At 51.6% G+C, this 27,709-nt stretch overlaps 2 protein-coding genes across 6 annotated transcripts in view; one reads left to right on the top strand and one right to left on the bottom strand.

The window, feature by feature from the left end:
• Positions 1-19,126, top strand: part of HECTD4 (HECT domain E3 ubiquitin protein ligase 4) — an 82,415-nt gene extending 63,289 nt beyond the window's left edge. For all 4 annotated transcript variants that reach the window (XM_074554638.1, XM_074554636.1, XM_074554637.1 and 1 more), the window contains exons 60-76: positions 584-763; positions 1,041-2,347; positions 3,779-3,986; positions 4,592-4,815; positions 5,314-5,465; positions 5,837-5,943; positions 6,714-6,837; positions 8,165-8,355; positions 9,230-9,376; positions 11,176-11,295; positions 11,395-11,550; positions 13,191-13,294; positions 14,013-14,234; positions 14,578-14,744; positions 15,148-15,343; positions 15,605-15,827; positions 16,604-19,126. In XM_074554638.1, coding sequence (XP_074410739.1) covers positions 584-763; positions 1,041-2,347; positions 3,779-3,986; positions 4,592-4,815; positions 5,314-5,465; positions 5,837-5,943; positions 6,714-6,837; positions 8,165-8,355; positions 9,230-9,376; positions 11,176-11,295; positions 11,395-11,550; positions 13,191-13,294; positions 14,013-14,234; positions 14,578-14,744; positions 15,148-15,343; positions 15,605-15,827; positions 16,604-16,740 — 3,965 coding nt within the window. In that variant the 3' untranslated portion in view covers positions 16,741-19,126. The remainder of the gene's footprint in view (positions 1-583; positions 764-1,040; positions 2,348-3,778; positions 3,987-4,591; positions 4,816-5,313; positions 5,466-5,836; positions 5,944-6,713; positions 6,838-8,164; positions 8,356-9,229; positions 9,377-11,175; positions 11,296-11,394; positions 11,551-13,190; positions 13,295-14,012; positions 14,235-14,577; positions 14,745-15,147; positions 15,344-15,604; positions 15,828-16,603) is intronic.
• TRAFD1 (TRAF-type zinc finger domain containing 1) lies at positions 18,315-27,689 on the bottom strand. Of its 2 annotated transcripts, none has more exons than XM_074554644.1 (11): positions 27,549-27,689; positions 25,866-26,001; positions 25,741-25,794; positions 24,308-24,614; positions 23,167-23,427; positions 22,723-22,796; positions 22,369-22,572; positions 21,402-21,525; positions 20,945-21,212; positions 20,467-20,545; positions 18,315-20,351 (listed from the first exon to the last, which is right to left on the bottom strand). In XM_074554644.1, exons 1-11 carry the CDS (start codon positions 27,596-27,598, stop codon positions 20,307-20,309), a joined length of 1,602 nt encoding a protein of 533 aa, XP_074410745.1. In that variant the 5' UTR covers positions 27,599-27,689; the 3' UTR covers positions 18,315-20,306. The 2 variants fall into 2 exon arrangements, with proteins under 2 accessions (XP_074410745.1, XP_074410746.1); XM_074554645.1 differs by having other exon boundaries at positions 23,335-23,427.
• Between the last annotated feature and the right edge of the window lie 20 nt (positions 27,690-27,709).

Below are 27,709 nucleotides of genomic sequence, written 5' to 3'. Positions count from 1 at the left end.
GTGTTGGTGTTTGAGGAGCTGTTTCAGATGGAGAATAAATTTTATTGCTTTTTTAGGTGTTTGTAGGACCCTCTTATCCACAGAGTAATGCAGTGTAGCAATACTTAGGTCACTCCAGCAAGAAGAATCATTAATCTTCTTTTTACTCTTGCCCAGTGAGATTTAGAGCAGTGAAGGTGACTGGGTGCATGAGTTCTTAAAACTTCCCCTTGGACATCCTAAAGTTCTTCTGCTGATTTTTTTCAGTAGAAACAGAAATAAATGTTTTTAATGTTTAATAAATGTTAAATCAAACAGAAATAAATTATTTTGGGGGAAGTTCTTTTTGTATATTTAGATACATTCAGGCTCAAAATTATTCTCTTTCTTTATGTGAATAAAATGTTCTCTGTACATTTCTAATTACAGATTATATTAACTTATCAATATAGAGAAACTCAATTCGTATTTGTTTTTTACAAGGTGCTGCAGAGAAAATTCTCACTTAACAGAAGCTTGGCCTTGAAAAAATTCTAAATGTTATTACTTTGACTTTATCAATGCTCAGAATCATGATAAGGATTTTCTTGGACCTTTTGCTTAGGAGTGTCTCCTCCTCCTGGAGCTGTACTGGTCTTGCATTCCCTCCCCCTGGAATTCCCCCTGGCAATGGCATTCACAGAACAGCTCTTAACCTGGAAATTGGAAGATGGGGATGGAAAATCTGAAGATGAACTGGATACTATTCCTGCCTCAGTTCTCTTGCAAGTAGTGGAATTTTTAGGTGAGAATGGAGTATTTCCTTAGTAATGAGCACTCATAATGTGCTGGCTCAGGTGGAGGGCTTAGGAAACAAAAACTACAGTTAAAATTTTCTGAGCTCTTCCACTGTAATGAAATTTTCTTCAACCTCCAGAAATTTTCTGTTGATTTGCAGTTCTTGGAATAACCTTCCTGTCTTTCTTATTGCTGCCATGACGTTGAAATTCGCTTTTTCAAATGTTACTTTCTGCTAAGAGTTAAACACTGCTGACTGCCATGCCTTGCCTTCCTCCCTTCAGGGAACTTCCTCTGGACAACTGACATGGCAGCATGCGTGAAGGAATTGATCTTTCACCTCCTGGCCGAGCTGCTTCGCAAAATCCACAACCTGGAGCAGAAGAAGAATCCAGCAGGGTTGTCCTCATCCATTGCCCTGCAGCTGAACCCCTGCCTGGCCATGCTCATGGCCCTGCAGTCAGAGCTGCACAAGCTCTACGATGAGGAAACGCAGAACTGGGTGTCTGGCAATGCCTGTGGTGGCTCTGGGGTTGGAGGGGCCGACCAGGGCAGATTCTCCACCTACTTCCATGCCCTGATGGAAGTGTGCCTGGCTGTGGCAGAAGTCACCTTGCCCATCAACATGAGCGTGACAGCCAATGTGATCTCATCCACCAGCGCCCCAAATCTCAGTGACTCCTCCTCCTCATCCTCATCTTCCCCAGGGCAAACACCTCAGAGCCCAAGCTTGCTGTCCAAGAGGAAAAAAGTCAAAATGAAGCGGGAAAAAACCTCATCTTCAGGGAAAAGAGCTTCATCCAGGGCAGCTGAGACAGATGCAGCGCTCCTCAGCATTGGGGGCAGCAAGCCTGAGGACATGCTGTGGTTCCACAGAGCTCTGACCCTGCTGATCATCCTCAGGCACCTGACCAAGAAGGACCCCCAGGGGCTGGGCGTGACCAACGACGCCGTGGCAGACGCCTGCCAGGCCCTGGTGGGCCCCACTGCCCACAGCCGCCTGCTCGTCATCTCGGGCATCCCCACGCACCTGGAGGAGGGCACCGTCAGGAACGCCATCAGGAAAGCCTGCAACGCCCACGGGGGCGTCTTCAAGGATGAGATCTACATCCCTCTGCAGGAGGAGGATCCCAAAAAAACCAAGGACAAAGCGGAAGGAGGAGAGTGCAGGACGGAGCTGGAGAAGCCGACGGTTTCCAGCAGCGCCGACAGTTTGGACATCAGCAGCTCGAGCAGCGTCACCCCCGCCATGAGCGTCAGCGCCTCGGCCTCCACCAGCCAGGCCTCCCTGTGCAGCTCCCAGGGCTTGTCCCGCACCGTCAGCGACATCTCTGGGGACCAGTTCCAGGCAGGGCTGGAGCTGCCCATCCCACCCGGATTGCTGGAGCAGCCCCACGTGGTGTCCAGCCAGGAGAGTTTGGATCTGTCCCACTGCAGCACCGGCAGCCTGGGCAGCCTGGGCAGCCTCGGGGAGCCCCTGGACAACGTGGAGACGGCGTCGGTGTCGGACGTGGGCTCCATGTACACGGTGACATCTCTGGACAATCAGCCGCTGCTGGCACGGCCCATCAAGGGCTTTGCTGTGGTGGAGGTAACTGAGAGGGGGCTCTGGGGCCAGGGGTTTGGGGGGATGGGGTCTCACTCTAGGAACTGGCTTTTTCCATGGTAAATGTTTGTCTAAGAGCATGGGAGACTGGGAGTTGGACAGGATGGCTGAGGAGCAAAGAGCTCCCAGTCTTGGGAGCAATCCCTGTATCTCAAAGGACACAGGAGACCCAGTAATGGAGGGATCCAGCAGCAAGGGGAGAACAGGAGGAAGCAGGGAAGAGCTCCTGTGTGTTCCAGCTTGTAGAGCTCATTTTCACAGAGTGCTGCTGAAGCCAAGGCCATAAATGAATCTTAAGGGATTAAATTCCTGGAGGATTGGTGGCTGTGGAGCACAGCAGCCAGTGCAGCTTCCAAGTGAGGAAATCTTTAAACTGCTTTGCAGAGATTGGGGAACATGTCAGGAGAAAGATCAAATAATTTCCTCTTTCATATTCCTTTCTCTAAGATTTGTTCTGGCCACTACAGAGATGAATTTAGAGATTGGGGCCCTTTTGGTTTAACCCACAATGCAGTTATTTAATGTTCAATCAGTACCTTTTCACCTATTTTGAACCACCTATGGATTTCTCTATGAAACTACTTTAAGAGAGATGATAAATTTTATTGCTATCTGGTTCCAGATTAATTTTTTAAAGCATTGTGGGTGGTTGCCATCAGTGCTGGGTCACTCCAGGTGTTCAGCTCTGCACAAGAACCTTCCTCTCTGCTGTTTCCATAGATGGCCTGCTGGAGATTTATCAGGATTTCCAAAAGCACAGCCATTCCTGATAGCCTGGGAATGGAGAGAGATGTTTTTGTATAGTCTGGGATTGTATCAGTTCCTCTTTTAGAAGAAAATCAGCTTATTCAGATGAAAACTCTGCAAGTTCCTATTCTTGAGCTGTTAATTGACGTGAAGACATCATTGAAATAAAGCATTAAGTGTGGAGAGAAAGCTGCCAGAGTGTTCACATGGAAACTATTCCAAGTCTGGAGCTGCTCTGGCAGTGGTTATTCTGGGAATCAAAGGAAGTTGCTGTTCCCCTCCCAGTCTGTGTAGCTGAGGCTTCAAAGCCTTTGCTAATTGAGATTTTTCAGAGTGGAGAATTGAGGCAGGAACAGCAGAGTTAGACAGTGCCAGCTTACCTGGCTGGCACCTTCAGCTCCTTCCCTGCTGCTCCCAAGGGCTGAGCAATGGAGTAGCTGGGTCAGAGCTGTGCCTGGTTATCCCAGCAGGAGGATTTCAGTGCTCTCAGAAAGCCTTTTCTAGGCTGAACCTGAATTTGGGCATCAAATTATTGATGTGGCAGAGAAGAGAAGCAATAATGATAATCAGAATGGGGAGGGGGATGGAAGCTTAAACCCCAGATTCCTATGAATGAAAGTGAATTTGTTTTCTCAGGATTGCTGTGAACTAATTTCATTATTTGTGCAGATAAGGTCAAGAGCTAAAATAGAGAAAATCCGAGCCAGCCTCTTCAACAGCAGTGACCTCATTGGCTTGTCCAGCCTGGATGGGGAGGATGAGCTCATGGAGATGTCAACTGAAGAGATTTTAACTGTTTCCACTGTAAATCAGAGTTTGTTTGACACCCAGGGGAGCCCAGCCCTAGAAGATTATTTCAATGATAAGTCAATAAAAGGTAGGTGGTTTGATATTGCCAAATCCCTCCTGTGTTCAGCATTTTGGGGGATGAACAGGGCTCAGACTCTCCTTGGTTCAGTATAAATCAGGAGTGACAACAAGCCAGGGAGAAATTCCACAGATTTATCCCTCCAGGAGCTATTTGCAAGCTGAACTTTGCTCAGTTGTTCATCCAGCTAATCAAATAAATCATAAATAAATAAACACTCCTCATCAGCACAAAAAACTACTGATTAAATTCTTTAGGGATTTTTTTTTTTGAGAAAATAGCCACTAAAATAACTTTTGACTGCTAGTTCAGTTGATGGGTGTTGGTGTCTGCCTGCACAACATAATTTTTATCCTGGAGTGATAAATAAGCTGCTTTTTTCATCCCCACTACTCCCTCAAGTAATAATTACAGGATGTGGCCAATTCTGTATTTAATGAGGTGCAGAAGGAGCAGGTTTTTCATTGAAAAAATGATTTTTTTTCCCCTTGCAAAAGTGATTTTCCGTGTCAAAGCAGAATATTTTAACTGAATGCAAAATTTATTTTCGCATTTCAAATTCTAACCAGTTCTCATGGTATGTTGTACCAAATTGTTGATTTTCTTCTAATTAGGTGAAAAACTGGTCCCAGGTGCTCGGGAAGTTCTCACAGAGATCTTTAAGAGCTGTGTCCATTCAGAGCAGATGCTGAGCCTGACCCCAGCCAAGCCCATCAAGGTGGCTGACATTTACCTCAGCAAGGAGCAGATCAATTCCCAAACCCCTGGCAATCTCCTCCACGTCTTCTTCACCAACGTCCGCCCTCCCAAGAAGGTGCTGGAGGACCAGCTCACCCAGGTAGGGCTTTGCCAGCTGTTCTCTGCCTCTTCTGTGTTGGAGATTTTTTCAGAGATGGCTTAGAAAGCAGCTGTGAGGAGCAGATTCTCACAGCCTGTTTCTGTGAACAGCAGAGGTTCTCAGGTTATTTTTAATTACAGGTAAAAGTGGCAAACAGGAAGGCCTTGAGAGCCTTGCACATCAGAGTTCTCAGGCAGCTTTCTCATAACAAGTGGATGTTCTATCTTTGGCTGTTTTGGGAAAGCAAGAATAATTTTGAGAACCCAAATCTTGGTATTGGAAACATAAGGTGGAGTTGGTATGTTATCTCTGACCTGTTGTGAGCTCAGATTTTGCAATATGCATGAACTTGATTAACACTGTTATAAAAGGTGATTGATTGATTAATAAAGTAGAGTCGATGGCTGACCAATGCAAGGTGGGTCGTCTCCCTCCAACTTCAATACTTCTGGTGTCACTTGAAAGCCCTGGGTGATGATTCCCTTTTTGTCTTGGAAGATTTTAAGGAAATATGGAGTTCCCAAGCCCAAATTTGACAAGAGCAAGTACAACAAGGCAGGCAAGGAGCAGCACCCGGTGAAGGTGGTGAGCACCAAGCGCCCGGTGACCAAACCCCCCACCAAGGAGAAGTCCATGCTCAACAGTGTCAGGTGGGTGTCCCCAGCCCTGTGGAATATTGGATTTCTCTGTAAAAATCCAGTTTTTTATCCCCCATCCCTCTGTGTATGGGAACAGGGAAACACTTGGTGTTAATGTCAGAGCATCTCAGGTTGCTGGAAATTATTTGGCAAAGCGTTTGTTTTTCCAGAGATTGGGGTGGAGTTGTTGGGATCTATTTATAGAACATTGGAATTGTGTTCATCAGTGTTCTAGCCCACTTGTTCCAAAACACAGACCAGGTTTGGAGTAATCCATGGCAGGAGTGGGACTGGATGGGCTTTAGGATCCTTCCAAACAATTTTGGGGTTCTGTGAACAAATGAAAGAAAACTTTTGATCCTAACACTGACTCTGTCCCTCAGCCGAACAGCCTTAAGTGAGAAGAAACCCACTGTAAAGCCCAAATCTCCTGAGAAGAGCAAACCTGAGGAGAAGGACCCTGAGAAGTCTCCCACTAAGAAACAGGAAGGTGGGAGCTGCAGAGAATTTTTTTATAATTTTATCCTATAAAAATATTTTAATTGACATCTTTATATGACTTCATGATTGATTTGGTCTATCTTTATTTCTAACAAATCTAACTACATTTTTTAAAAATAGTTATTTACAATGCTGCTTTTATTTGTATCTCTGTGAATCTGGGCCCATCAGTGTGAGAGCAAACAGTTCTTGCAGCAGAGTGTAGGACATGTCAATAAACCAGGCAGAAAAATTCCTGTGGGCTGTAGTTCCAAGGCTTTGGTGTAGTGAGGGTTTGGGATGTTATGGATTTGAACCAGATGGGTTTTAATTGTGCTTCTCAAGTTATATTGGGAAATTCTTCAGTTACAAGTGGGAAATTGGATAAAAAAGATGATTGAGAAAGCTCAGAGCTTCTGCAGGAGACAGCACAGCCAAGGGGGACAGGGGTTGTGCTCAGGACTTCAGTCTGGTGGAAGAGTGAGCAGACAGGAGTTTGGACTCCCTTCTTCCTGGCAGGAAGGGCCAGGTTGGCTGAGAAAAGGGGAATTTCAGCCTCCAGCAAGCAGGGTTAGAGAGAGGTGTTCCTGAGAAATAGAGGAGGATTTGAATCCTTTAGGGGAGTGACTGAGGTGGGCCTGACCATTGTGTGATAGATGGAACTGCCCAGAAAGGGTCCATGGTGGGGTGGGACAGCAGGAGGAAGCTGGCAGCAGCCACTCCTGCTCCTGGTGGGGTGAGAACTTGATGGCAAGTCATGAACTCTTTGTTTGGTGGCAGTTCCTGAGGAGAAGTACCTGACCCTGGATGGGTTTCAGCGGTTCGTGGTGGATCGCTCCAAGCAGGACATCCGGAGCGTGTGGAGAGCCATCCTGTCCTGCGGCTACGACCTGCACTTTGAGAGGTACAGCCTGCAAACCCCTCTGAGGAGCTGACACTCACTGTGCTCACTTGATCCCAAGTGTTCCCAGTCCAAAAAGCTGCAACACTTCCATCCCTGGCTGCAAGGCCTGTAGGGAAATCTGTTATTTCCTCAAAATATATTTTAAAAGTTACATGCTGTTCAGTACAGGTCCTGATTTCTTGTGCACAGCATGGCTGACAAAATCATATGCACAGTGTCCTTTAGAGCTTCCAAGCTGTGTAATGAATTACCTGAGGGGAGCTGTAGATCCATGTCTGTCTCTGGTTTCCTTCCCCAGCCAGTGCACTGGGTCATTCTTTAACTGGCAGGGTTGTTACTGGGTCAGAAATGCTTTAGAAGAGGGAACTGTTAAATTTCTTCTTAATATTGTAGAGGAAGAAAGTCCCTTAAATGAATTCTCCTTATCTGCCTGTGTCAGGCCATAGGCTAATTGCCCCTTATCATCTCCAGAGGAGATAGTGCACTAAGAGAGCTTAATAGGCAGTGCCTTTGTGCCTAATTATTTATTACAGTGATGAGAAGTGGCTGATGAATCAGCTCTTGGCCTCACACTGGGATTCTTGGCATGGAACAGCTCTGCTCAAGGAAAGGGGAGTGAAGAGTAGGGCAGCAGCTTCCATTCCAGGTGTGTCAGGATCTCTGGCTTGTCAGAGTGATCCCAGGAAAACTTGGAAAGTCTCTTTTCCCAGCCGACACTTGAAGAAGGAGTCAGGGCTCTTCATTTCTCCGTCTCAAGGATTTTTTATATCTTCTCTATAAAATTCTTTCTCCTGTCCAGCCGAGGTCTGCTCAGCACGACAGCCCAGGCACTCTGCCTGCCCCCAGGGTGGTGTTATGTCTTTATACTAAAAACTATGTATGCAATGTTTACAATTCCTTCCCAATACCCATCATCTATGTTAGACAGTGAGCTTCTACTCTAAACCAATCTCTAAGTGCCACCATCACAGCAGAAGATGGAGGCCAAGAAGAAGGAGAAAGGCTGGACATGCTCAGATCCCTCCATCTTGCCCCTTGCATCCCCATTCTAAAAACCCCAACATCTACTTTTTCACCTTGTGATAGTGAATTTATCATTCTACTTAATTTGTCATGGCTTGCAGAAATTCATCTAAGCTTGGTAACTTGCTCCACAGGTCATAATCAACCCCACAGGGGCATTGTGGGCTGTGTGCCAGGGTCTGTGAGCCCCCTGGCAGGGCTCTTGGCTGCCTAGGACAGCCAGAGGGATGGCACAGGTGCAGTTTTGCTGCAGGTGTGTTTGTGCAGCGCCCTGTGAGCGAGCAGCCGTGCCCTGTGCCCGCAGGTGTGCCTGCATCGACGCGCGGCACGCGCAGAAGGCGTCGCGCAAGTGGAGCCTGGAGATGGACGTGGCGCTGGTGCAGTACATCAACCGCCTGTGCCGCCACCTGGCCATCACCCCCGGCCGCCTGCACCCCCACGAGGTGTACCTGGACCCCGCTGATGCTGCAGACCCCAGGATCTCCTGCCTCCTGAGTATGGGGGTGGTTGCCATGGAGGGTTTCTTCAGGGAAAGGGTTGGGAGCGCTGCTGGTGTTCCTTTGGAGCGTGGGTGTGATGGTGCTCACAGGGTGAGGGAGGAGATGAGGATCTGACTCCATGTTTCACAAGGCTTGATTTATTATTTTATGATATATATATTACATTAAAACTATACTAAAAGAATAGAAGAAAGTACTTCATCGGAAGGGTTAGCTAAGAATAGAAAAAGAAAGAATGATAACAAAAGCTTGTGGCTCGGACAGAAAGTCCACAGCTGACTGTGATTGGCCATTAATTAGAAACAACCACATGAGGCCAATCACAGATGCACCTGTTGCATTCCACAGCAGCAGATAACCATTGTTTGCATTTTGTTCCTGAGGCCTCTCAGCTTCTCAGGAGGAAAAATCCAAAGGAAAGGGTTTTTCATAAAAGATGTCTGTGCCAGTGTTGGGGACTTGGTGGGATGAGGGGAGTGCTGGGTCTGGAGCTTCTCTCTCCTTGGGTGTCAGGGGTGCACTGCAGCTGCTCCCTGCTCTCCAAGCAGAATTTCCAGCTCAGGCTGGAGCAGGAAGTACCTGGTGGGTTCAGCTTTCAGAGAAAGGAAGACTGGATTTCCAGATTTTAGTCACCTAAATCCTGTTCTAAGCACTTAAGGAGGAAAATTCGGTGATACTGAGAGATTCTGGACTCACACCCAGAGACTGGAGATCCAGGAAGGAGCATCAGGGATGCTGTTCCTGCATCCTCAGCATGGGGATCAGAGGGGCTGCTTTGGTGGCTCCTGGCCCAAACCTGCTGGGGTTTGCAGGAGGTGGAGCAGGGTCTGTTCCTGTTCCTGTCCCTGACTGGGAGTTTCCCTGTGCAGATGTCCCCGTGGAGAGCCTGAGGCTGCGCTTTGCCCTGCTGCAGTCCCTCAACACCACCCTGGAGACTTTCTTCCTGCCCCTGGTGGAGCTGCGCCAGAGCGACATGTACGGGAACAGCATCGCTGCCCTGCTGCAGGAGGCAAAAGGTCAGCTGGGCACTGACCACGGGGCACTGACCATGGGTACTGACCACAGGGCACTGCTGAGGGGCACTGACCATGGGCACTGACCACAGGGCACTGCTGAGGGGCACTGACCATGGGCACTGACCACGGGGCACTGACCACAGGGCACTGCTGAGGGGCACTGACCATGGGCACTGACCACAGGCACTGACCACGGGCACTGACCACAGGGCACTGCTGAGGGGCACTGACCATGGGCACTGACCACGGGGCACTGCTGAGGGGCACTGACCACGGGCACTGACCACAGGGCACTGCTGAGGGGCACTGACCATGGGCACTGCTGAGGGGCACTGACCATGGGGCACTGACCACAGGGCACTGCTGAGGGGCACTGACCACGGGCACTGACCATGGGTACTGACCACAGGGCACTGCTGAGGGGCACTGACCACGGGCATTGACCATGGGTACTGACCACAGGGCACTGCTGAGGGGCACTGACCACGGGGCACTGACCACAGGGCACTGCTGAGGGGCACTGACCACAGGCACTGACCACAGGCACTGACCATGGGCACTGACCATGGGCACTGACCACAGGGCACTGCTGAGGGGCACTGACCCCGGGGCACTGACCATGGGCACTGACCATGGGCACTGACCACAGGGCACTGCTGAGGGGCACTGACCATGGGCACTGACCACAGGGCACTGCTGAGGGGCACTGCTGAGGGGCACTGACCACGGGGCACTGACCATGGGCACTGACCACGGGGCACTGCTGAGGGGCACTGACCACGGGGCACTGCTGAGGGGCACTGACCACGGGGCACTGACCACGGGGCACTGACCACGGGGCACTGCTGAGGGGCACTGACCACGGGGCACTGCTGAGGGGCACTGACCACGGGGCACTGACCATGGGCACTGACCACGGGGCACTGCTGAGGGGCACTGACCATGGGCACTTCTCTCTTGGTTTGCTTTTAAAGCACAGGGGGATGATCCTCGTGACACCACAGCTGCAGAGGAATTTGTTCCATCTTCTGTATCTGTGTGTCTTTGTCCTCTTGGGAATATCCAGAAATCAAAATTTTATTAGTTAACAAGCAGGTCAGGTGAAAGTCTCAGGACTTCCCTGTTTGAGCATTTTCTTGATCTTGCTAATGCTACAAGTGTATCAGAGTATTTTTACAGCTTTCATTAGACACCAAAAAACCCCCAGATCTGGGACATGACATTGCCCAGATTTGTTTTATGAAGAATTCACCAGGGGTGTCAGTGTGTGAAAGGAGTTTTTTGTATTGGCCCAGCTGGAAAAGAAACACTCCTGAACCAGTGTGGGGGAGTGAGGAATGTTCAGAGATTTCTCTTCACAGAGATATGAGGTATTAAATATATTTTTGGGGCAGTGTCACAGCCCTATTTTTTATCATTTCTTGCCTGTAGCTTTACTGTCAAAACATCTCAGACTGCTGAAAACTATTTGGCAAAATGTTCCTATTTACAGAGATTGTGGTGGAGTTGCTGAGATCTAATTATAGAACATTGGAATTGTGTTCATCAGTGTTTCATCCCAGTGCACTTATTCCAAAAAATATGAGGAGCAAATAGATGGGACTTGGAGAAACCTGGACTGTGGAAGGTGTCCCTGATGGAACTGGATGGGTGGAATCATGGAAATGATACTGTGAAATATTATTTTAAAAAATTTTAGATTAGCCATGTCTTAGAAGGGGAAATTTTTTATTCTGCCATTGTCCACTGGAGAATTTCAGGGGTAGATTAACTCTGCTGAAATGTGTTTGTTTCTTCAGGTTTAATCTTTTATGACACAAAAGTCACTGTCATGAACAGAGTGCTCAATGCCACTGTCCAAAGAACCGCTGACCACGCAGCCCCGGAAATCACCCTGGATCCCCTGGAAATCGTGGGAGGTACAGCAAGCACTGATCCTCCCCAGCAGCTCAGGGCTGCTTTCCCCAGCTCAGCTGCTCTGTGAGGCCGGGGGTTCACTTTCCCTTTGTGTTGGACAGGGGAGATCCGTTCCTCAGAGAACTCCTACTTCTGCCAGGCGGCGCGGCAGCTGGGCTGCGTCCCCTCGTCCCAGCTCTGCGTCAAACTGGCCAGCGGGGGAGACCCCACCTACGCCTTCAACATCCGCTTCACCGGCGAGGAGGTGCACGGCACCAGTGAGTGCGGGTATAGGGGACAGAGGGGACAAGGAATGGGGACAGGGACAGGGCACCAGTGAGTGCAGGGAGGGGACAGGGGGACAGGGAATGGGGACAGGGACAGGGCACCAGGGCACCAGTGAGTGCAGGGAGGGGACAGGGGGACAGGGAGTGCAGGGGACAGGGACAGGGGATCCGCTTCACTGGCAAGGAGGTGCATGGCACCAGTGAGTGCAGGACAGGGGACAGAGGGGACAGGGGGACAGGGCACTGGGGAGTGCAGGGAGGGGACAGGGAATGGGGACAGGGACAGGGCACCAGGGCACCAGTGACTGCAGGGAGGGGACAGGGACTGGGACAGGGAATGGGGTCAGGGACAGGGGATCCACCGGGGAGGAGGTGCACGGCACCAGTGAGTGCAGGACAGGGGAGAGGGGGGACAGGGCATTGGGACAGGGCACCAGGGAGTGCAGGGACAGGGAAACAGGGAGTGCAGGGCACTGGGACAGGGCACCAGGGAGAGGGAATAGGGGGGTCATGGCACTAGGGAGTAGGGACAGAGCACCAAGGAGTGGGGACAGGGGCTCCATGGCACCAAGAAGTGGGAACGGGGGTGCCATGGCACCAGGGAGAGGGGACATGGGGATAGGGTACCAGGGAAGGGGGACGTGAGGATCCATGTCACCAAGGAGTGGGGACAGGGGTGCCATGGCACAAGGGAGTGGGGACAGGGGACAGGCCACCATAGAGTTGGGACAGGACTCCCTGGCACCAGGGGGAGGGGACATGGGGATAGGGCACCAGGGAGATGGGATAGGGGGTCCATGGAACCAGGGAGATGGGATAGGGGGTCCATGGCACCAAGGAGCGGAGACACGGCTCTGTGGCACCCATGAGTTGGGACAGGGCTTCATGGAACCAGGGAGATGGGATAGGGGGGTCGTGGCACCAGGCAGTGGGGACAGGGACAGCCCCAGTGACATCCCCCAGAGATAACTCTTCAGCACAACCTGCCTCGTGTGGACTTTAAGGAGCAGCATTCCCTTGTGGGTGGAAAAGAATGGGATCCCCCTGGAACGTTTGCACCTCAGTGTTTGCACCAGGAGGAGACTGGGTTTGCCCATGGGATGAGGGGTTTCAGCTTTGCAGAGCTGTTCCATGGGGTGTTTATTGAGGCAGATCCCAAAGAGCAAAGGGATCCCTGCTCTCCAAATCCACGTGGGCTCTGCTGGTCCTTGGTGGAGATCCATGGGGGAATGTGGAGCCAGAGAGCCCAGAACACATTTCTGACATCCCCAGCTCTGTCACCCGTCTGAGGTGTGAAGGAAGGGAGTGTACAGCCCTCAGCTGAGCCCGGGCTCCGTGGGGCCTTCTCCCAAGGGGAATTATTGTCTGCTGAGGGCTGTGGTGGTTCTGACAGTGTTTATCAGGAGATAAGTGTTGTGGCTGTGGCTCAGCAGCTGTGCTGATCCCTGGAGCATCCCCTCCATTGTATCACAGCCTCATCCATCTCCTAATCCAGCACCAAATCCCATTTGCAGGCCAGCTGGTAGAACAAACATTCCTGCTGTTCTTAGAGTGCTGGAGAGCAAAGCAGCATTGAGGGATTCAGCAGGAACAAAGGAATGTTTTCATTGTTTTCCCTCTCTCTTTTCCAGGTGGATCTTTCCGTCACTTCCTTTGGCAAGTGTGCAAAGAGCTCCAGAGCTCCTCCCTCTCCCTGCTCCTGCTGTGCCCCAGCTCTGCTGTCAATAAGAACAAGGTGTGAGATCCCAGTGCCAAAAATGAGGAGATTTTTCTCTTTTTGAATGCTGGGTTGGAACAGGAGTGGGACATTGGGTCAGAGGTGCAGACAGAGGCCTCAGATCCATGAAACCAAGCAGATCCCATATCCTGGGAGAGCTGGGAGTTGGTGTGATCCCATGGTGCATCTCTTGTGTGCTGCAAAATGGAACAGAATTTTTATTCTGTGGCTTTACTCCAGGAATGTCACCAGGAGAGTAAAATGCTCCATCCATGCTATTTAGTGTCTTAATTGGTGCAGTAGATGTTCTCTAGAAACAAGATAAAGCTGGTGGTCCAAAGAATTCTCAGTAATTCCTTCCTGGGAATGTTCTTAGGGTAGGAAACAGTTTGATTCCCTCAGCTTAGGACCAACTGTGTAGCAAACCTGGCTCTGCAAATCCAAGCTCAGAAACATCCCACAGCTGAAAGGCTTGGATATCAAACTGATGTAACAATCCAGAAAATGCTGTGAGTGTTGAGCAACAGCTTGGCAAAAAGGGAACCAACCAAGATGGGGTTGGTTGGATCAGGAGGTGATGAGAAAAGGTGATAGCAGTGTGTGAAATGCAGGGACTCCTGTGCTGGAGCAGCTCCTCTGGTACCCAGCTGAGCATTCCTGCCTGGAGCAGGAAGGGTGCCCTGGCACAGGCAGCCCCCAGGCTGTGGGCAGCTGCTCAGGGCTGTTCCCTCCACAGGGGAAGTACATCCTGACCCCCAGCCCCATCACCTACGCCGAGGAGCAGCTGTTCCATTTCTTCGGGCAGCTCCTGGGCATCGCCATCCGCGCCGACGTTCCTCTGCCCCTGGACCTCCTGCCCTCCTTCTGGAAGACCCTGGTGGGAGAGCCCCTGGATCCTGATGTGGATCTGCAGGAAGCTGACATCCTCACCTACAACTATGTCAAAAAGTTTGAAAATGTAGGTTCCTTTTCCCTCTTCCCTCCTTTTCCTCAGGATTCCCGCATGGCACAAATGTGCCTGCCCTCGCTGGTGGCTGCCAGGTGGTTTTTGTGGCAGCAGGGTTGTGAGATGGGTGGATGGATTCCTCTTGGATGCAGGATTTCACATCCTGTTGCCTTGGAGAAGTTCCCCACACTCCCTGGCATGGCGGAATTCTGGCTTCTGGAATATTTACTGGAATTGCTAAACCAGGCCAGAACCCCCAAAGCAGGATTTTGCTGTTGGAGTCCCCATTGTGGGGAGGCCTGTGAGGAGGCAGTGCCATGCTGGTGACCAGCTCCTTGTGCTTGCTCTGTGACAGATCAGTGACGAGACGGAGCTGGAAGCGCTGTGTGCCGAAATCGCCTCCCAGCACCTGGCCATGGAGAGCCCCGACTGCCCCAACAAACCCTGCTGCAAATTCACCTACCCGAGCCTCACTGGGGAGGAGGTGGAGCTGTGCCCCAGGGGCAGGCACATCCCCGTGGGGTAAGGAGCAGCCTTCCAGGCAGGATGTGGCACAGAACATCTCTGGAATTGTTCTCCAAGCACAGCCTCTCCAGAGGTGCTTTTGTAATAAGTTGCAATGATCTGGGAAGGCTCTGCTTTGTGAGAAGGTGGTAGAACTTGGGATCAGTGGTGCTGTTTGGCTCTGTAAGGGACAGAGGGGCAGGGCTGGTCCCGGCTGTGAGGGATGGGCAGGTGGGAGGGGAGGAGGAGGAGGTGGAGGACAGCAGCATTAACTGGGAACCATCGGAATGCCAAGTGTGTATTGGTAATTCTGGATTGTTCCAGATCAGGATCTCTCCATAAAGCCCTTCCCTGTGTAACACAGGTGGGGCTCAAGGGCTCTCCCAGGAGTTTTCCCTCACCCAGGTCTGTGCCCCTGCAGGTGGGAGAACAAGGACGTGTACGCGGCCGCCATCCGGAGCCTGCGCATGCGGGAGCTGCAGAGCCCGGAGTGCATGACAGCAGTGAGGGCAGGGCTGGGCTCCATCATCCCCCTGCAGCTCCTGACCACGCTCACCCCCCTGGAGATGGAGCTCAGGACCTGTGGCCTTCCCTACATCAACCTGGAGTTCCTCAAGGTGCTTTGGCCACGCTCCTGTGGGGCACAGAGAGGGGGATCCTCTGGGGGAAGGTGGGAGGGGAGAATCTTCTGGTTTTGGTTCCTCAGCCAGGACATCCTTGGGGAGCTGCTTTGCCCCCAGGGAAGTTTATTAAGATTTCACTGGATTCAGGAAATAATAGGGTGGGGTTTGTGCAGAGAGGAATAAGAGTCTGAGCTGGGGAAAATTCCTGAAGGGAGAGAGGTGAGCAGCAGTGGACACGTGTCCCTGTCCCCTCAGGCACACACCATGTATCAGGTGGGGCTGATGGAGACCGACCAGCACATCGAGTTCTTCTGGAGCGCCCTGGAGATGTTCACGCAGGAGGAGCTGTGCAAGTTCATCAAGTTTGCCTGTAACCAGGAGAGGATCCCCTTCACCTGCCCCTGCAAGGACGGCGGCCCCGACACCGCCCACGTGCCCCCCTACCCCATGAAAATCGCGCCCCCCGACGGCGCCGCAGGTACGGGAGCGAGGGAGGGAGGGACAAAGGAGCTGCTGCTGCTGCTCCCGGCTCTGTGCCCCTTTAATGAACAGTGACCAAGAGGGACAGGTGGTTATGGGGTAAATCAGGAGAGAATTGGGGTTTAAATGATGTAAAGCTAAAATTTCACCTAAAACTTGAACTACGTCCAGTGGGGAGTTGCCTGCCCATGGTGGGAGGGCGGAACTGGATGAACTTCAAGATCCTTCCAACCCAAACCGTTCTGGGATTCCACCCTGTAGAGATGCAGAGACACTTTGCTATTTGTCTGAAATTAAACTATTGGGAAAATACTGGCGTGAGGCCTGATGGGAGAATCACAGAAACATGTACAACTCAGAAGCCCCACAAGAGGCAGGGATAGGATTTTGTTCACAGAGGTCTTAGGATGAGGGAAGAGATGAGGATCTGACTCCATGTTTCAGAAGGCTTGATTGATTATTTTATGATATATATTATATTAAAACTGTACTAAAAGAATAGAAGAAAGGATTTCATCAGAAAGCTGGCTAAGAATAGAAAAACAGAGAAGAATGATAACAAAGGCTTGTGGCTCGGACAGAGAGTCTGAGCCAGCTGGGCTGTGATTGGCCCTTAGGCCAATCCCAGATGCACCTGTTGCATCCCACAGCAGCAGATAACCATTGTTTACATTCTGTTCCTGAGGCCCCTCAGCTTTTCAGGAGCAAAACTCCTAAGGAAAGGGTTTTCCATAGAAGATGTGTTGGTTCGGGTGTAACCGTGGCTGTTTGCAGGCTCCCCGGACTCGCGGTACATCCGCGTGGAGACGTGCATGTTCATGATCAAGCTGCCCCAGTACTCCTCGCTGGACACGATGCTGGAGAAGCTGCGCTACGCCATCCACTACCGCGAGGACCCGCTCAGCGGCTGAGCCAGCAGGGACCGCCTGGAGGCCACTCCGTGACTCTGCCAGGAACCCCTTCAGTTCCCATCCAGCGCCTCCCCTGCGATCAGCTGGGGGTTAATTTATTTCCTGAACCTTCGTTCCCATTACAGTAATTCCCGGAAGACTTCCATTTTGTATTCGTAGACTTTGTGGTGGACTGGTTCTTTTGCTGCCTTGTTTGTGGAATATTTGTAGGATAGTTTAGTAAAGACCGGTTTGTGTATAATTTAATTTGGGGGGGGGGAAAACCTTTCCACCTGTACATTTCTAATTTTGTAATCCACAATGGTCTGCCCCGTGCAAACACCACTGGCAGGGAGGGCATTCCGAGGCCCTCAGAGGGGAAGGCTCGTGGATCGCTCTCCCTGAGAGGTTTTTGAGTACAAAAATGCCAGGTTTGGGTGTGGGGAGGGAATCACTGCATGGGCAGGATTTGTGGCACTTGCTTGAGGTTCGAAGCAGAACTTTGCTGCCAAACTGCTTTTCCACCTTTCCACCACTTTCCTTGAAATTTTTCTAAACTCTGACCAAGCACATGGGGGCTGCCACAGGGAACTGGGGGTTTCAGCTCAACACTTTTGGGAAAATTTCTAATAGAACAGTGAAAGGGTTGTGATTCCTTTGGGTTCCTGCCCTAGATGTTCTTGAATGTCTGCTTTGCTTAGCAACAAAATAATTTATTGTAATTAAAATGTGAGCAGAACAAAACAGCTTCTCTCCAAAGGGTGTAAGATACCACAGTCCATCCCAAAATCCGGGACTTTATCCCATTTCCCAACGAGCTCTTAGAACAACCAGGAGGTGCTCAAACACCTGGAACTCATTTTTGTACTCAAAAATCTTTGATCCAAGAGCAAATTACCCTAAAAACCTCTGACACCCGGCAGGAGGACGAAGCTCCTGTTCTGTGTGGAAAGCTGGGAGGCAGCTGCGGAGCAGGAACAGCTCCACGGTGTTCTGTGGAATGTTCTGGATGGTTCAGAGCAGCCCCTCCACAGGTGTCTCATCCCTCAGCAGGATTTCTGGGACACTCCAGCTCTGCTGATCCCTTGGATCCTGAGTTCTGAGGAGGAGACCATCCCGGGATCCGTCGGTGCCGCCCGGGAGGCTCCGGCTGAGGTGACCGAACCTCCAGCTCGGTGTCCCCTGGCTCCAGAACGGCTCCTGGGAATCCCAAATGTATTTATTGTACATTATTGTGAATAGTGGGAACGCTGAGTGCGTGGGATGCGGGAGAGGCGCTGTGAGTTGGGGATGGGTGTCCTTGTTCTTCCGTGAGCGAGTGGGAATGGCAGTGGGAGTGTGTGTGCAGCACTCGTAGTCGTCGGCATCCGGAGTCTCCCAAGCCCGTGGTTAGGAAGCTGTTACCCTCCCAATGCATATTGCCCTGTCCAGGGAACAGATCCATGTAGGAAGAATATTTACTCTTGAATCTCGTCCATTTCCTGGTAGAAGCATTGATGTAGCTCAGAAACCACTCGGAGCAAGCGGGAACACCTGGAGTTTACAAAGACCAAGGGCAAAGGAAGCCGAAGGGGCGGCTGGGAGCCGGTTTGTTCCCAGGCAGGAAGGTGGGGGAGCACTGGCTGGGTTCCACGGCAGAGCTGTGGCCGGGCTGGGCTCTCCCTGGGCTCTCCCCGCGATGCTGAGGGGCCGTCCCGAGGGCTCCGTGTGCCAGCGGTTCCTGAGGCTCCCGTTCCGATCCAGCTGTGAGTGAGGAGCTGCTGCTGCTGTGTGTGCGCTCCTTGGGGCGGCACATCCGAGTGGAGCACACCGCGCCCGGCCCCGGGCCTGTGCCGGAACGTTACTTGATCCGTATTTATTACAGTTAATTATTTATGATTACAAATAACGAACTTCTCGTCGCTGCCGTTTGCACCTGGGGGTGTAAATGAAGCTTCTTCTACAGGACAAATGTCGCACCAATAACCAACTTCCATCGACTTTGGTTTGTTCTGGAGAACAGGATGAGCCCCACAAGAGGAATTGTGGGAGTTTTTTGGCTTTTTTTTTTTTTTTTTTTTTAATTCGATGCTCCTGGGAAGGAAGTGCTGCAGCACCTCAGCTGTGGCTCAAATGGCCTTTTAATTAAAGCTTTTCTAATCATCCTTAATTCCTCGTGCTTTAAATGAACTTGACATTGTCTGTACTAGGCTTGTTTGTCGAAGCAAAGATTGGTTTGTGATGATTATTATTATTTTTTTTAATATATATTCATTCAGAATGTAAAATTATACTAAACAATGGAAAAACTCTGGAGCTGGGTATTAGTTCTAGCTTGGTGTGTGTCCATCTCGGTTCCATACACGGCATTAACCTGTAAGTGCTCTTGGCCATCGAGTGTACACCTGCATAAAGGAGATTCTTAACATCCCTGGAGGAGTTTGTGTCCTTCTTTGGGCTGCAGGGAGTGGGATCTGTGCTGGAGCTGCCTGGGGCACAGCAGGAAGGGCAGAAAGGGAGCTGCAGGTCTGCTGGAATCCCACTGCTGTGGGATGTCAGGATTCTGTACCAAAGGGAAGCATGGCCACTGCTGGGGTTGTTCCTCTGGGATATTCCTTGTGCCTCTGCCACCTCAGTCATTAATTATTTGTCACATTGAATGATTCCTGAGCCACAGCACCCCATTAGCCATCCCAAACCTCAGGGACCAGCTCCCATTCCCTGCTCTGCTCACAGCCCTTCTCCCCAGGAATGGGAAGAGCAGAGGTTTGGTGTCCCCCTGTTTTTAAATATTTTATTCTTCTTTTCTTGTCTAAATAAGCAGATTTGGTGGGAGCATCTGTGAAATGTCTTCATTTTAGGAGGAAGTTCCCTTCAGCCTTTGTGGGATGGAGCTGGCACCTGAGGCAAGGCCTGGGTAAGGACCCTAATTAGCCAGGGGTGGCCAATTAGCCCTGCCAGTGCCATCTGCTGCACCTCCTTAATTAGGCTGATGCTCACGGGTGCTATCCAGGACCTGCTCCACTTCCCCAAGTCCCAGGGATTCCAACAGTGACAGAAGCCAGGGAATAATGGCAGGAATGGATCCTGAGCAGGGGCTGTGCTCCTGTGTCACCCCAGGGGACAGATGGCACCACACAACGCTTGGGGACAGCATCAGAGAAATTTTATTCCAAGAAACTTTAAAAGCTTTAAACTTGAAAATGCAGCACTGAGAAGCCTTGGAGCCCCAACCCTCAAACCTGCTGTGTGTGGGACAGGCCTGGAGCACTCACTGCTCCCTGCTGGTGGCACCAGCTGTCCCTGCCAGGGCAGGACTCACCCAGAGCTCGGGGTGGCACAAATCCCATCCCAGGGTGGCACAAGGAGCCCACACGGACACAGAACTCAGGTGGGGCCCAAGGTAAGACTCGATTTGATGCCTCGGGGGTGGTGCTCGAGGCAATCAGAGACATAAAAACCTGAAGTTTGCTCTCACAGATTAAAAATAGAGATTTAGAAAATGGTCACTGCCTAAAAATTGAAGCTGAGTGTCAGAATTTGCTTGCAGGAGTCCGGCAGAGCCCAGGGGCAGGGCTGGGTGCTCCGTGTTCTCCACAGGCCCCCTCTCACTCCTCCGGGCGTCCGGCGGCTGCTGGGCTCTGGCCTTTCGCCTTATGGCAGGGGGAGAAGAAAAACGCTGTTTGCAAATTGACTTTGTAAGGGGAGGGCTGTGAAAAGCAGCTCCTTGTGCTGGCACAGCCCCCAGGAGCTGCCCTGCAGCCTCACCTTGGAGCTCCGGCGCCGGAGGCCGCTGCGCCCGTCCCACAGCCCCAGGCTCCGTCCTGCTGCTGCTGTGGCACCAGAGCTGAGGGACAGGGACAGGGACAGGCTCAGAGCAGGCAAAGCCACCCGTGCTGGATAAACACAGCACAGCAGGGACACAGGGACAGGCAGAGACCCTTGAGTCTGCTCTGAGCCTGGCCCAGATGTTTCAGAGCAGAACCAGCTCCTGTTCAGAGCCCAGGTGAGAACAGAGCACTCACAGGTAACAAGGCTTTAACTTACATTTAATCCCAGTGACCACTGGGTCTGTTCTATTTTGAGGTAAAAACCTAAATTTGTTGTTTGAAACTCAAATAAGCACCAGCCAAATTCAATTGGGTGAATCTGAAAGCTTTGGAAAACCCTTTCAGTCACAGGCAAAGCCAAGGGGCTCTACATTTGCAGCATGAGAAGGGGAATGGAGCAGAGGGAATGGCATTACCTTGGCTGGGCTGGAGAGGCTCTGGAGGCGCTGGCAGTGCAGGTTCCTGCCTGGCAGTGCTGAGCAGCTCTTGCCCGGGCTGCTGTCCCAGCTGCAGCGTCCCCTCTGTCCCTCCGTGTCCCCTCAGTGCCCCTGCCGGGCCTGCCCCGCGCCGGAGGGGACAGCGCCGCCTTCCCAGCCTTGGCCACCTCCGTGCTCAGCCTGGTGCCCACTGCAGGGCACAGCCCCCGCTGCCCAGAGCCCTCTGCGTGCCAAGGAGAAACATCTCCTGCAGGGACAGCAACAGGAACAGCGGCTTCAGCACCAGCAACAACCCCAGTGTCCACCCCAAGGACAGAATCCCAGCGATTTAACCCTCCCTCCCTGAGCCCAGCCCAAGAGCAGAGGATGAAGATTTCTGAGGGAGAACAGGGTGAGAGCATCTCCCCAGGGAGCTCAGGCCGTGCTCTGCCCACACCTTGGTGCCGGATGCGTCGCCGAGCGGGCTCTGGCGATTCCCGTCTGTCCCCGTGGGGCTGGGCTGGCACCTCCTCAGCTGCAGTGCCACCCGTGGGGCTGGCAGGGCGCAGGTCACAGTGGTGCTGCACGGAACACACAGGGCTGGTCAGGTGAAAACCCCTGGGAAAACTGCAGAGCAGCAGCACTTGGGGATGTTAAGGTGAGTAGGGAATTGTGGAATCTCAGAATGGTTTAGAGATCTTAAAGCTCATCCAGTTCCACCCCCTGTCAGGCTGGACTGGGCTTGGAGCACCCTGGGTTGCTGGAAGGTCCCTGCCCATGGAACAGGGTGGGATGGGATGGGATGGGCTTCAACATCCTTCCAACCCAAACCATCCTGGGATTCTGTGATAAGCTCTGAACTCTGAGCAGATCTCATTCCCAGATTTTGCTGTCCCCCAGGAGAGGAGAGGCCCAGAACAGCCAACCCAAGCCCAGCTTCAGCAGCTTGTTGGGCCAGGGGTGTGACTGAACCGTGGCACAGAGAATGGGTGAGCTCAGCATTCTCCCATCCTGTCTGGAGCAGCAGCAGATTCCAGAGGACTCTTCCCTGGGCAAGCCACTCCCAGGGCTGGAGTCTGTTCTTTTCCTGTTCCCTCCTTCCCCTCCCACCCAGTTTCACCCTTGTGCTCCTCTCTCCCCTCAGCTGACTCATCCAGGCTTCAACTTCGTTTTCTGTGTGATTCAAACATTGTGATTGTGCAACTTCAGGCCCTTTTGTTTAGTTTCATTTCAAGAGCTTTCAAGTTAATCCAGTACTTTTCAGGAGGAGCCTCAGTGCAGCACAACCCTTCCCAAGGATCCCAGAGCTTTGTGTGGGGAGTTCTGAGCTCCCTGAATTCCTGCAATGTGCCACAAGAGCCCCTGGGACTGGGCCCATCCTCAAACAATGGGATGTGAGCAGCAGAGCCCGTCCTGTGCAGTACCTGGTGATGGAAGAGAATCTCCTCCTCCAGCTGGATGCCACAGAATTCACATGGAATCATGATGCCTCCTTCTGCCTGCACAGCCTGGGGCTGGGCTGGAGGGACAGCCCTGTGGCTCTTGGACTCCCCCCTGTATTCCCATGGACTTGGAGAAGAACTTCTCTTGCTGAACGAGGCAAAGGCACTTGCTGGGTTACACCCTGTCTGTTACACAAACAACATGGGAAAATCACCTTTCCTGATGAGCCAGGTGGGCACTGGAAACCACTGGCCTTGGCAAAGAGCCAGAGTTCTCCCAGTGACAGCCACAGAAAGCCCTCACTGCAAACCCCAGGACACAAGGAAATCTCAAACCTGGTGAAGGATCAGATCTCCAGCAGGACACAGCTCCTCACAGAACTCGCAGGGCAACATGGTCATGTCCTTGTCTGTAAGAGAAGGAAGGATTTCATCCTCGGTGGTGCCTGATAAAAACCTCCTGCTGCACCCTGAAACCTGTGGTGCCATTTCTCCTCTCACAGCAAGCTGCACTCCAGCTTCCCCCAGATCCTCCTTCCCACCATTTTTACTTCCACAGAACCTTGTTCCCCACCTGGGCTCCCACCATGCACCAAGGTCAGAGAGCCACTAATTTAATAACCTTTTATTTCTTCACTTGCTGCTTTGCTTTAGGAGTCTCAAAATGACTGATTTTCACCTTTTAAAATACTTAGATAATCTTTAACATTCCCAATCCAAATTTTCCTTTTCCCCTCCCCTCAGATTTAAGGATAACCCCCACCACAACAGTGTTTATACCTATTTTGCTGTGGTTTGATGTGCTAAAGGAGCCTGGAGAGTCACAGGAGATGCTGGACAGCTCTGTTCCCCCACGGTGGGCAGACTGTCCAGGCTCTTTGGTGTAGTCCCATTCCCAGGAATCCCTGGCAATGTCAGCTGCAGTGTTATGCTGAGGATTATTCTCACCCTGCAGGCTGAGAGCCAGCACATAGTCCAGCTCAGCATTCCAGTCTTCAGCAAGCTGGGGATGAAGGAGCTCAGGTCTCTCCAGCTCATCCCCTTCAAAAGAGAAACACTGTAAATTGGGGAGAACATCAAACCTGCACCAGCAGCTCCCTCTGGACAGCAGACCCAGCCCCAGGGTTTCACCTGGAGTTCAGCATCTCCAAGGGAACCTCTAACAAATCCAGGAGGATGGAGAAAAATCATAGCCCAAATTACAGGGAGCAAACAACTCCAGGTTCATTTTTCTCAAAGCCAGGTACTTAAAGAAGTAACTGGGCTTTTATCCCAGGCCCCTCAGCACTCCTGGCTTACACCTCATTCCATGGGTAACCATTCCCCCTGGAGCCTCTGGAGCATTCACTATCCTGTAATTCCACAGAAAGGAATCACAGAACCTCACACCTGGACCAGCTACCAAATGACAGACAGCCAGTTCTTCTTCCTTTGACCACTTTTTCCTTACTTTTGATTTCTTTGGGCTGCTCCCACAAATGCCCTTAAGATTCTTGTCCTTAAGGGTTCTGCCCTTAAGATTTTCTCTTCAGGGGTTCTGGTCCCTTAAGATTCTGTTTTTAGGGGTTCTGCCCCTCAAGATTCTGTCCCTTAAGATTCTGTCTGTAGGGGCTCTGTCCCTAAGGTTCTGTGTCTTTTAAGATTCTCTCTTTAGGGGTTCTGTCTTTAGGGGTTCTGCCCCTTAAGATTCTGTCTTTAGGGGTTCTATCCCTTAGGATTCTGTCCTTAGGGGTTCCGGTCCTTTAAAATTCTGTTTTTAGGGGTTCTGCCCCTTAAGATTCTGTCTTTAGGGTTTCTGTCCCGGCAGTTGTGTCCCTTTAGGGGCTCTGTCCCGGCAGTTGTGTCCTTTCAGGGGTTCTGTCCCACAGCCCCTCTAGATCTCTTTTCCCCGCTCTGGCTCCTCCCCAGCCCATCCCGGTACCTGCTCCCCGCCGCTTCCCCGCGGCTCCCCCCTCACTCCGGGAGGCGGTGGCGGTGGCGCTGTCCCCGGCCCGTGTGCCCGGTGTGCCCGGTGTGCCCGGTGTGTGCAGGGTCCCGCCGCCCCGGGCGCCCCGAGCCCCGCAGAGCCGCGGGTGCTCCGGCAGCTCCCTGAGCAGGACGTGGCGGCCGCAGCGGCCGCAGGGCTCGGTCCTGGCCCCGCAGTAGAGCTCGTGCTCCTGGAGCTTGTTGAAGGCCAGCTGGATGTCACAGAACTGGCACAGCACGGGCCGCAGCGGGCACGAGGATGCCTGGGGAAACACACGGAGGGAAACACACGGAGCTTCCTCAGCTTTGGAGCTCTGCTGTGTCCTCTGCCACACCAGGAGCAACCTGCAGTGAGCTACAGCGTGGGAGGCACAAACTCAGCAGCTGGAGCTCTCCAGATGCTCAGGATATGATTCTAAATCTGACAGGGTCATGTGGAGCTTTCTGGATTTTCCTTTTCCCCTCCCCTCAAATTTTATTCCTATTTTGATGTGCTAAAGAACCCTGGAGACTCACAGAAGGTGTTGGACAGCTCTGTTCCTCCAAGGAGGGCAGATTGTCCAGGCTCTTTGGTGTTTTAGATACAACCCAAAATCCAGTTGTATTCCACAGCACAGCTAAAATCCACATTGGTTTTTAGGGAACAGACTTACACTGCATTTACTGCTCAACAAGAACTGCTTGGACATGTTCTTTACCCACCCCTTCAAAAGGGGTTAAAAACAGATAAAATATGTGATATTTGCAGATGCTGCACTAATAAATTATCATCATTTGCTTTATAATCCAAAAGCACCACACACACACACACACACACAGAGGCAGGATTAGCTACTCCCAGGGTTTAGAACTGGACAGATTTCCAAAGAAAATCCTTTTTCCCTCAGCAATCAGCAGGCTGAGGTGGCAGCTCCAGAGCTGTCTCTAAAGGAGCCCACAGGAAAGGAAGAGATGACATTTATAACAAGATTGTCTGTGACAGCAGCCAACTGGATTCAGAACTCAGAAAATCCCACTCTGGCCTATTTTAGTTTATTTTACAGGCTATTTTTAAAGTCTGTTTGGACAGATTGAGTTATTAAAAGTCACATAATGGCTCCAGCAGAAACATGAAACAGGAAAGGAATGAAAAAAGTCAAGTCAATCATACTTTAAATAGCTATTTTTCAACTGGCAAGGACAAAAAAATCACCAACTATCACAGATACCCCTTTGATATGAAGCCCTGAGTGACTCCAGGATTTTAGGGCAGTTTCTCCCAGAGGGTGTGAGTTTAGGAGCATCACTCCATAAAGGCTGCACAAACCCCAGGCTGACAGAAAAGCTCTGGAATAATCAGTGAAACACCAGAGCATCCCCCAAGGGCTCAATAACACAAAATCCACCAACCTTGTGATCCTTCAGGAGGCTGCTCTCCATCTTCATCCTGCACTTGCAGGTGACCTAGAGCAGAGAGAGCCCATGAGAAGCATTCCCAGAGGAAGGAGCAGCCCCAGAGCAGAGATGTCTCTCACCTGCACGTGCTCAGACTCAATGTGGTTCTTCATCTCAGACTTTGGGATGGAGTCGCTGCAGTAGGGGCACATTTCAATGTTTCTTCTGCAGTGGATTTCATGGATGATGAAATTGACTGCAGGAATGTCCTTTTTGCTGGGAGAAAGTCGCTGAGGTTACTGAGCAGAAACTCACCGACAACAAACCCAAGCAGTTGTTCACAACAAAAAGATAATGCTGAGAAAGATTTCAATGAATTCATGGCTTGAAGTGAGTAGAGAAAGGCCCAGCCAGGCTTGGATATTAATGTATTTAACATGTAAAAGTGACATTGCATTCAGATAAAATCCAGGTGGATTTATTTCCTTATGTGAAAAGCAAATCTGGCATAACACAAACAAGTTATCGCCAGGGATCAAGTTAATAAATTAGTCTGAGAAGATAAAAGTTTCTTCCTGAAAATAGCTTGGCTCTGAGAAGTCAAACAGTGCTTTGGAAAACAGTCAAACTTTTTTTATACCTGACAGATCCTGTTCCAGGATAATGGAACAGAATGGTTTGGTTGGAAGGGACACCCTCCACAGAGCAGGCTGCTCAGAGCCCCAGCAGTAACAACACTGCTCAAAATTCCCCATTTCACCTCATTTTACCCCAAAATTTCCCAATTCACCTCATTTCTAAGATGCCCATTTTCTATCTTGAAACCAAAGACAAAAGCATCAAAAGGATCTGAGGCACCTGGAATTCAGTCCTTCCTCCTGCAGCATCATTTCTACATGGATCATCCCCCTTCCAAGAAATCCACCTTGAAAACACCTACATTAATTTTATAACATTTTGTTTGCTAAACCCACAGCTGCTCTCTGCCCTGCCCGATCCCAGGCACCCAAAAGCCTGGCAAAGCAACAAAGTCCAACAGCAGCGACTGAACTGCACAGAACAAACAAGCCAGGCTGATGTTGCAAGAAATTGTCTGGATTCTGATTTCTCTTGGGGAAAAACAACTACACAAAAAGTTAATTTCTTTAGCTGCTTGAATTCGAGACGTAATTTGTGAGGTGACTCCTTATCAGCCACTGGGCTCTGCAGAGAGGTTTAATCAAAGAAAAACTTCCACAACAACCCTGCCCACTGATCTATCCTCGTATTTCTGCTCCTGAGCCAGGGAACTGCTGAAGAAGAATTCGGAATCGTGTCTTTTGTGCGGGTCTCGCTGAACAGCAAGCCTGGATTTCCACCCCAACGTTTCGGTTTCTATTTCGTTCCCTGCTAAATCAAAAGGGAAATGCGACGCCCAAACGCTCAGGAAAGGCCCTACAGCCGTCCCCGCTATTTCACCGCGTTCCGAGGAGTTGAACCCCGGTGTACCGGCGGGCTCGGTGAGGGCCGGCCCACACCGAGCCCGACCCTCACCGAGCCCGGCCCCGGGCTGGCCTCCACGGACCCCGGCCCTCACTGGGACCGGCACTCACGGACCCCCGGCACTCACGGACCCCCGGCCCCGGGCTGGCCCTCACGGACTCCGGCCCTCACTGGGACCGGCACTCACGGACCTCCGGCCCCGGGCTGGCCCCCACGGACTCCGGCCCTCACTGGGACCGGCACTCACGGACCCCCGGCCCCGGGCTGGCCCTCACGGACTCCGGCCCTCATCGACCCCCGGCCCCGGGGCTGGCCCTCACGGTCCCCCGGCCCGGCCTTACCAGTTGCCGCAGAGCCGGGACTCGGCCGCGGGCACGGCGGCGATGGCCATGGCTCCGTGCGGTGCCCGCTCCCCTCACAGCCCCGGGTACCGGGCCCGGCCGCTGCCGCCTCTGCTGCGAGGGACCGGCGAAAGCGAAAGCGCGGCCCTGCAGGGATCGCT

Source organism: Zonotrichia albicollis, chromosome 18, assembly GCF_047830755.1.
Source record: "Zonotrichia albicollis isolate bZonAlb1 chromosome 18, bZonAlb1.hap1, whole genome shotgun sequence".
NCBI lineage: Eukaryota > Metazoa > Chordata > Aves > Passeriformes > Passerellidae > Zonotrichia > Zonotrichia albicollis.
Note: the sequence above shows the minus strand (reverse complement) of the source record. Positions and strands in the feature narration are given on the sequence as shown.

What these genes read in the sequence shown, in the direction of transcription:
- TRAFD1 (XM_074554644.1), bottom strand. Translation starts at nt 27,598, where the DNA reads ATGGCCATCGCCGCCGTGCCCGCGGCCGAGTCCCGGCTCTGCGGCAAC. An exon ending in TCCCGGCTCTGCGGCAACTG is followed by an intron (nt 26,002 to 27,548) that starts GTAAGGCCGGGC and finishes ACTTTCTCCCAG; the next exon opens with CAAAAAGGACATTCCTGCAG. An exon ending in AGATTCTCTTCCATCACCAG is followed by an intron (nt 21,526 to 22,368) that starts GTACTGCACAGG and finishes TGTTCCGTGCAG; the next exon opens with CACCACTGTGACCTGCGCCC.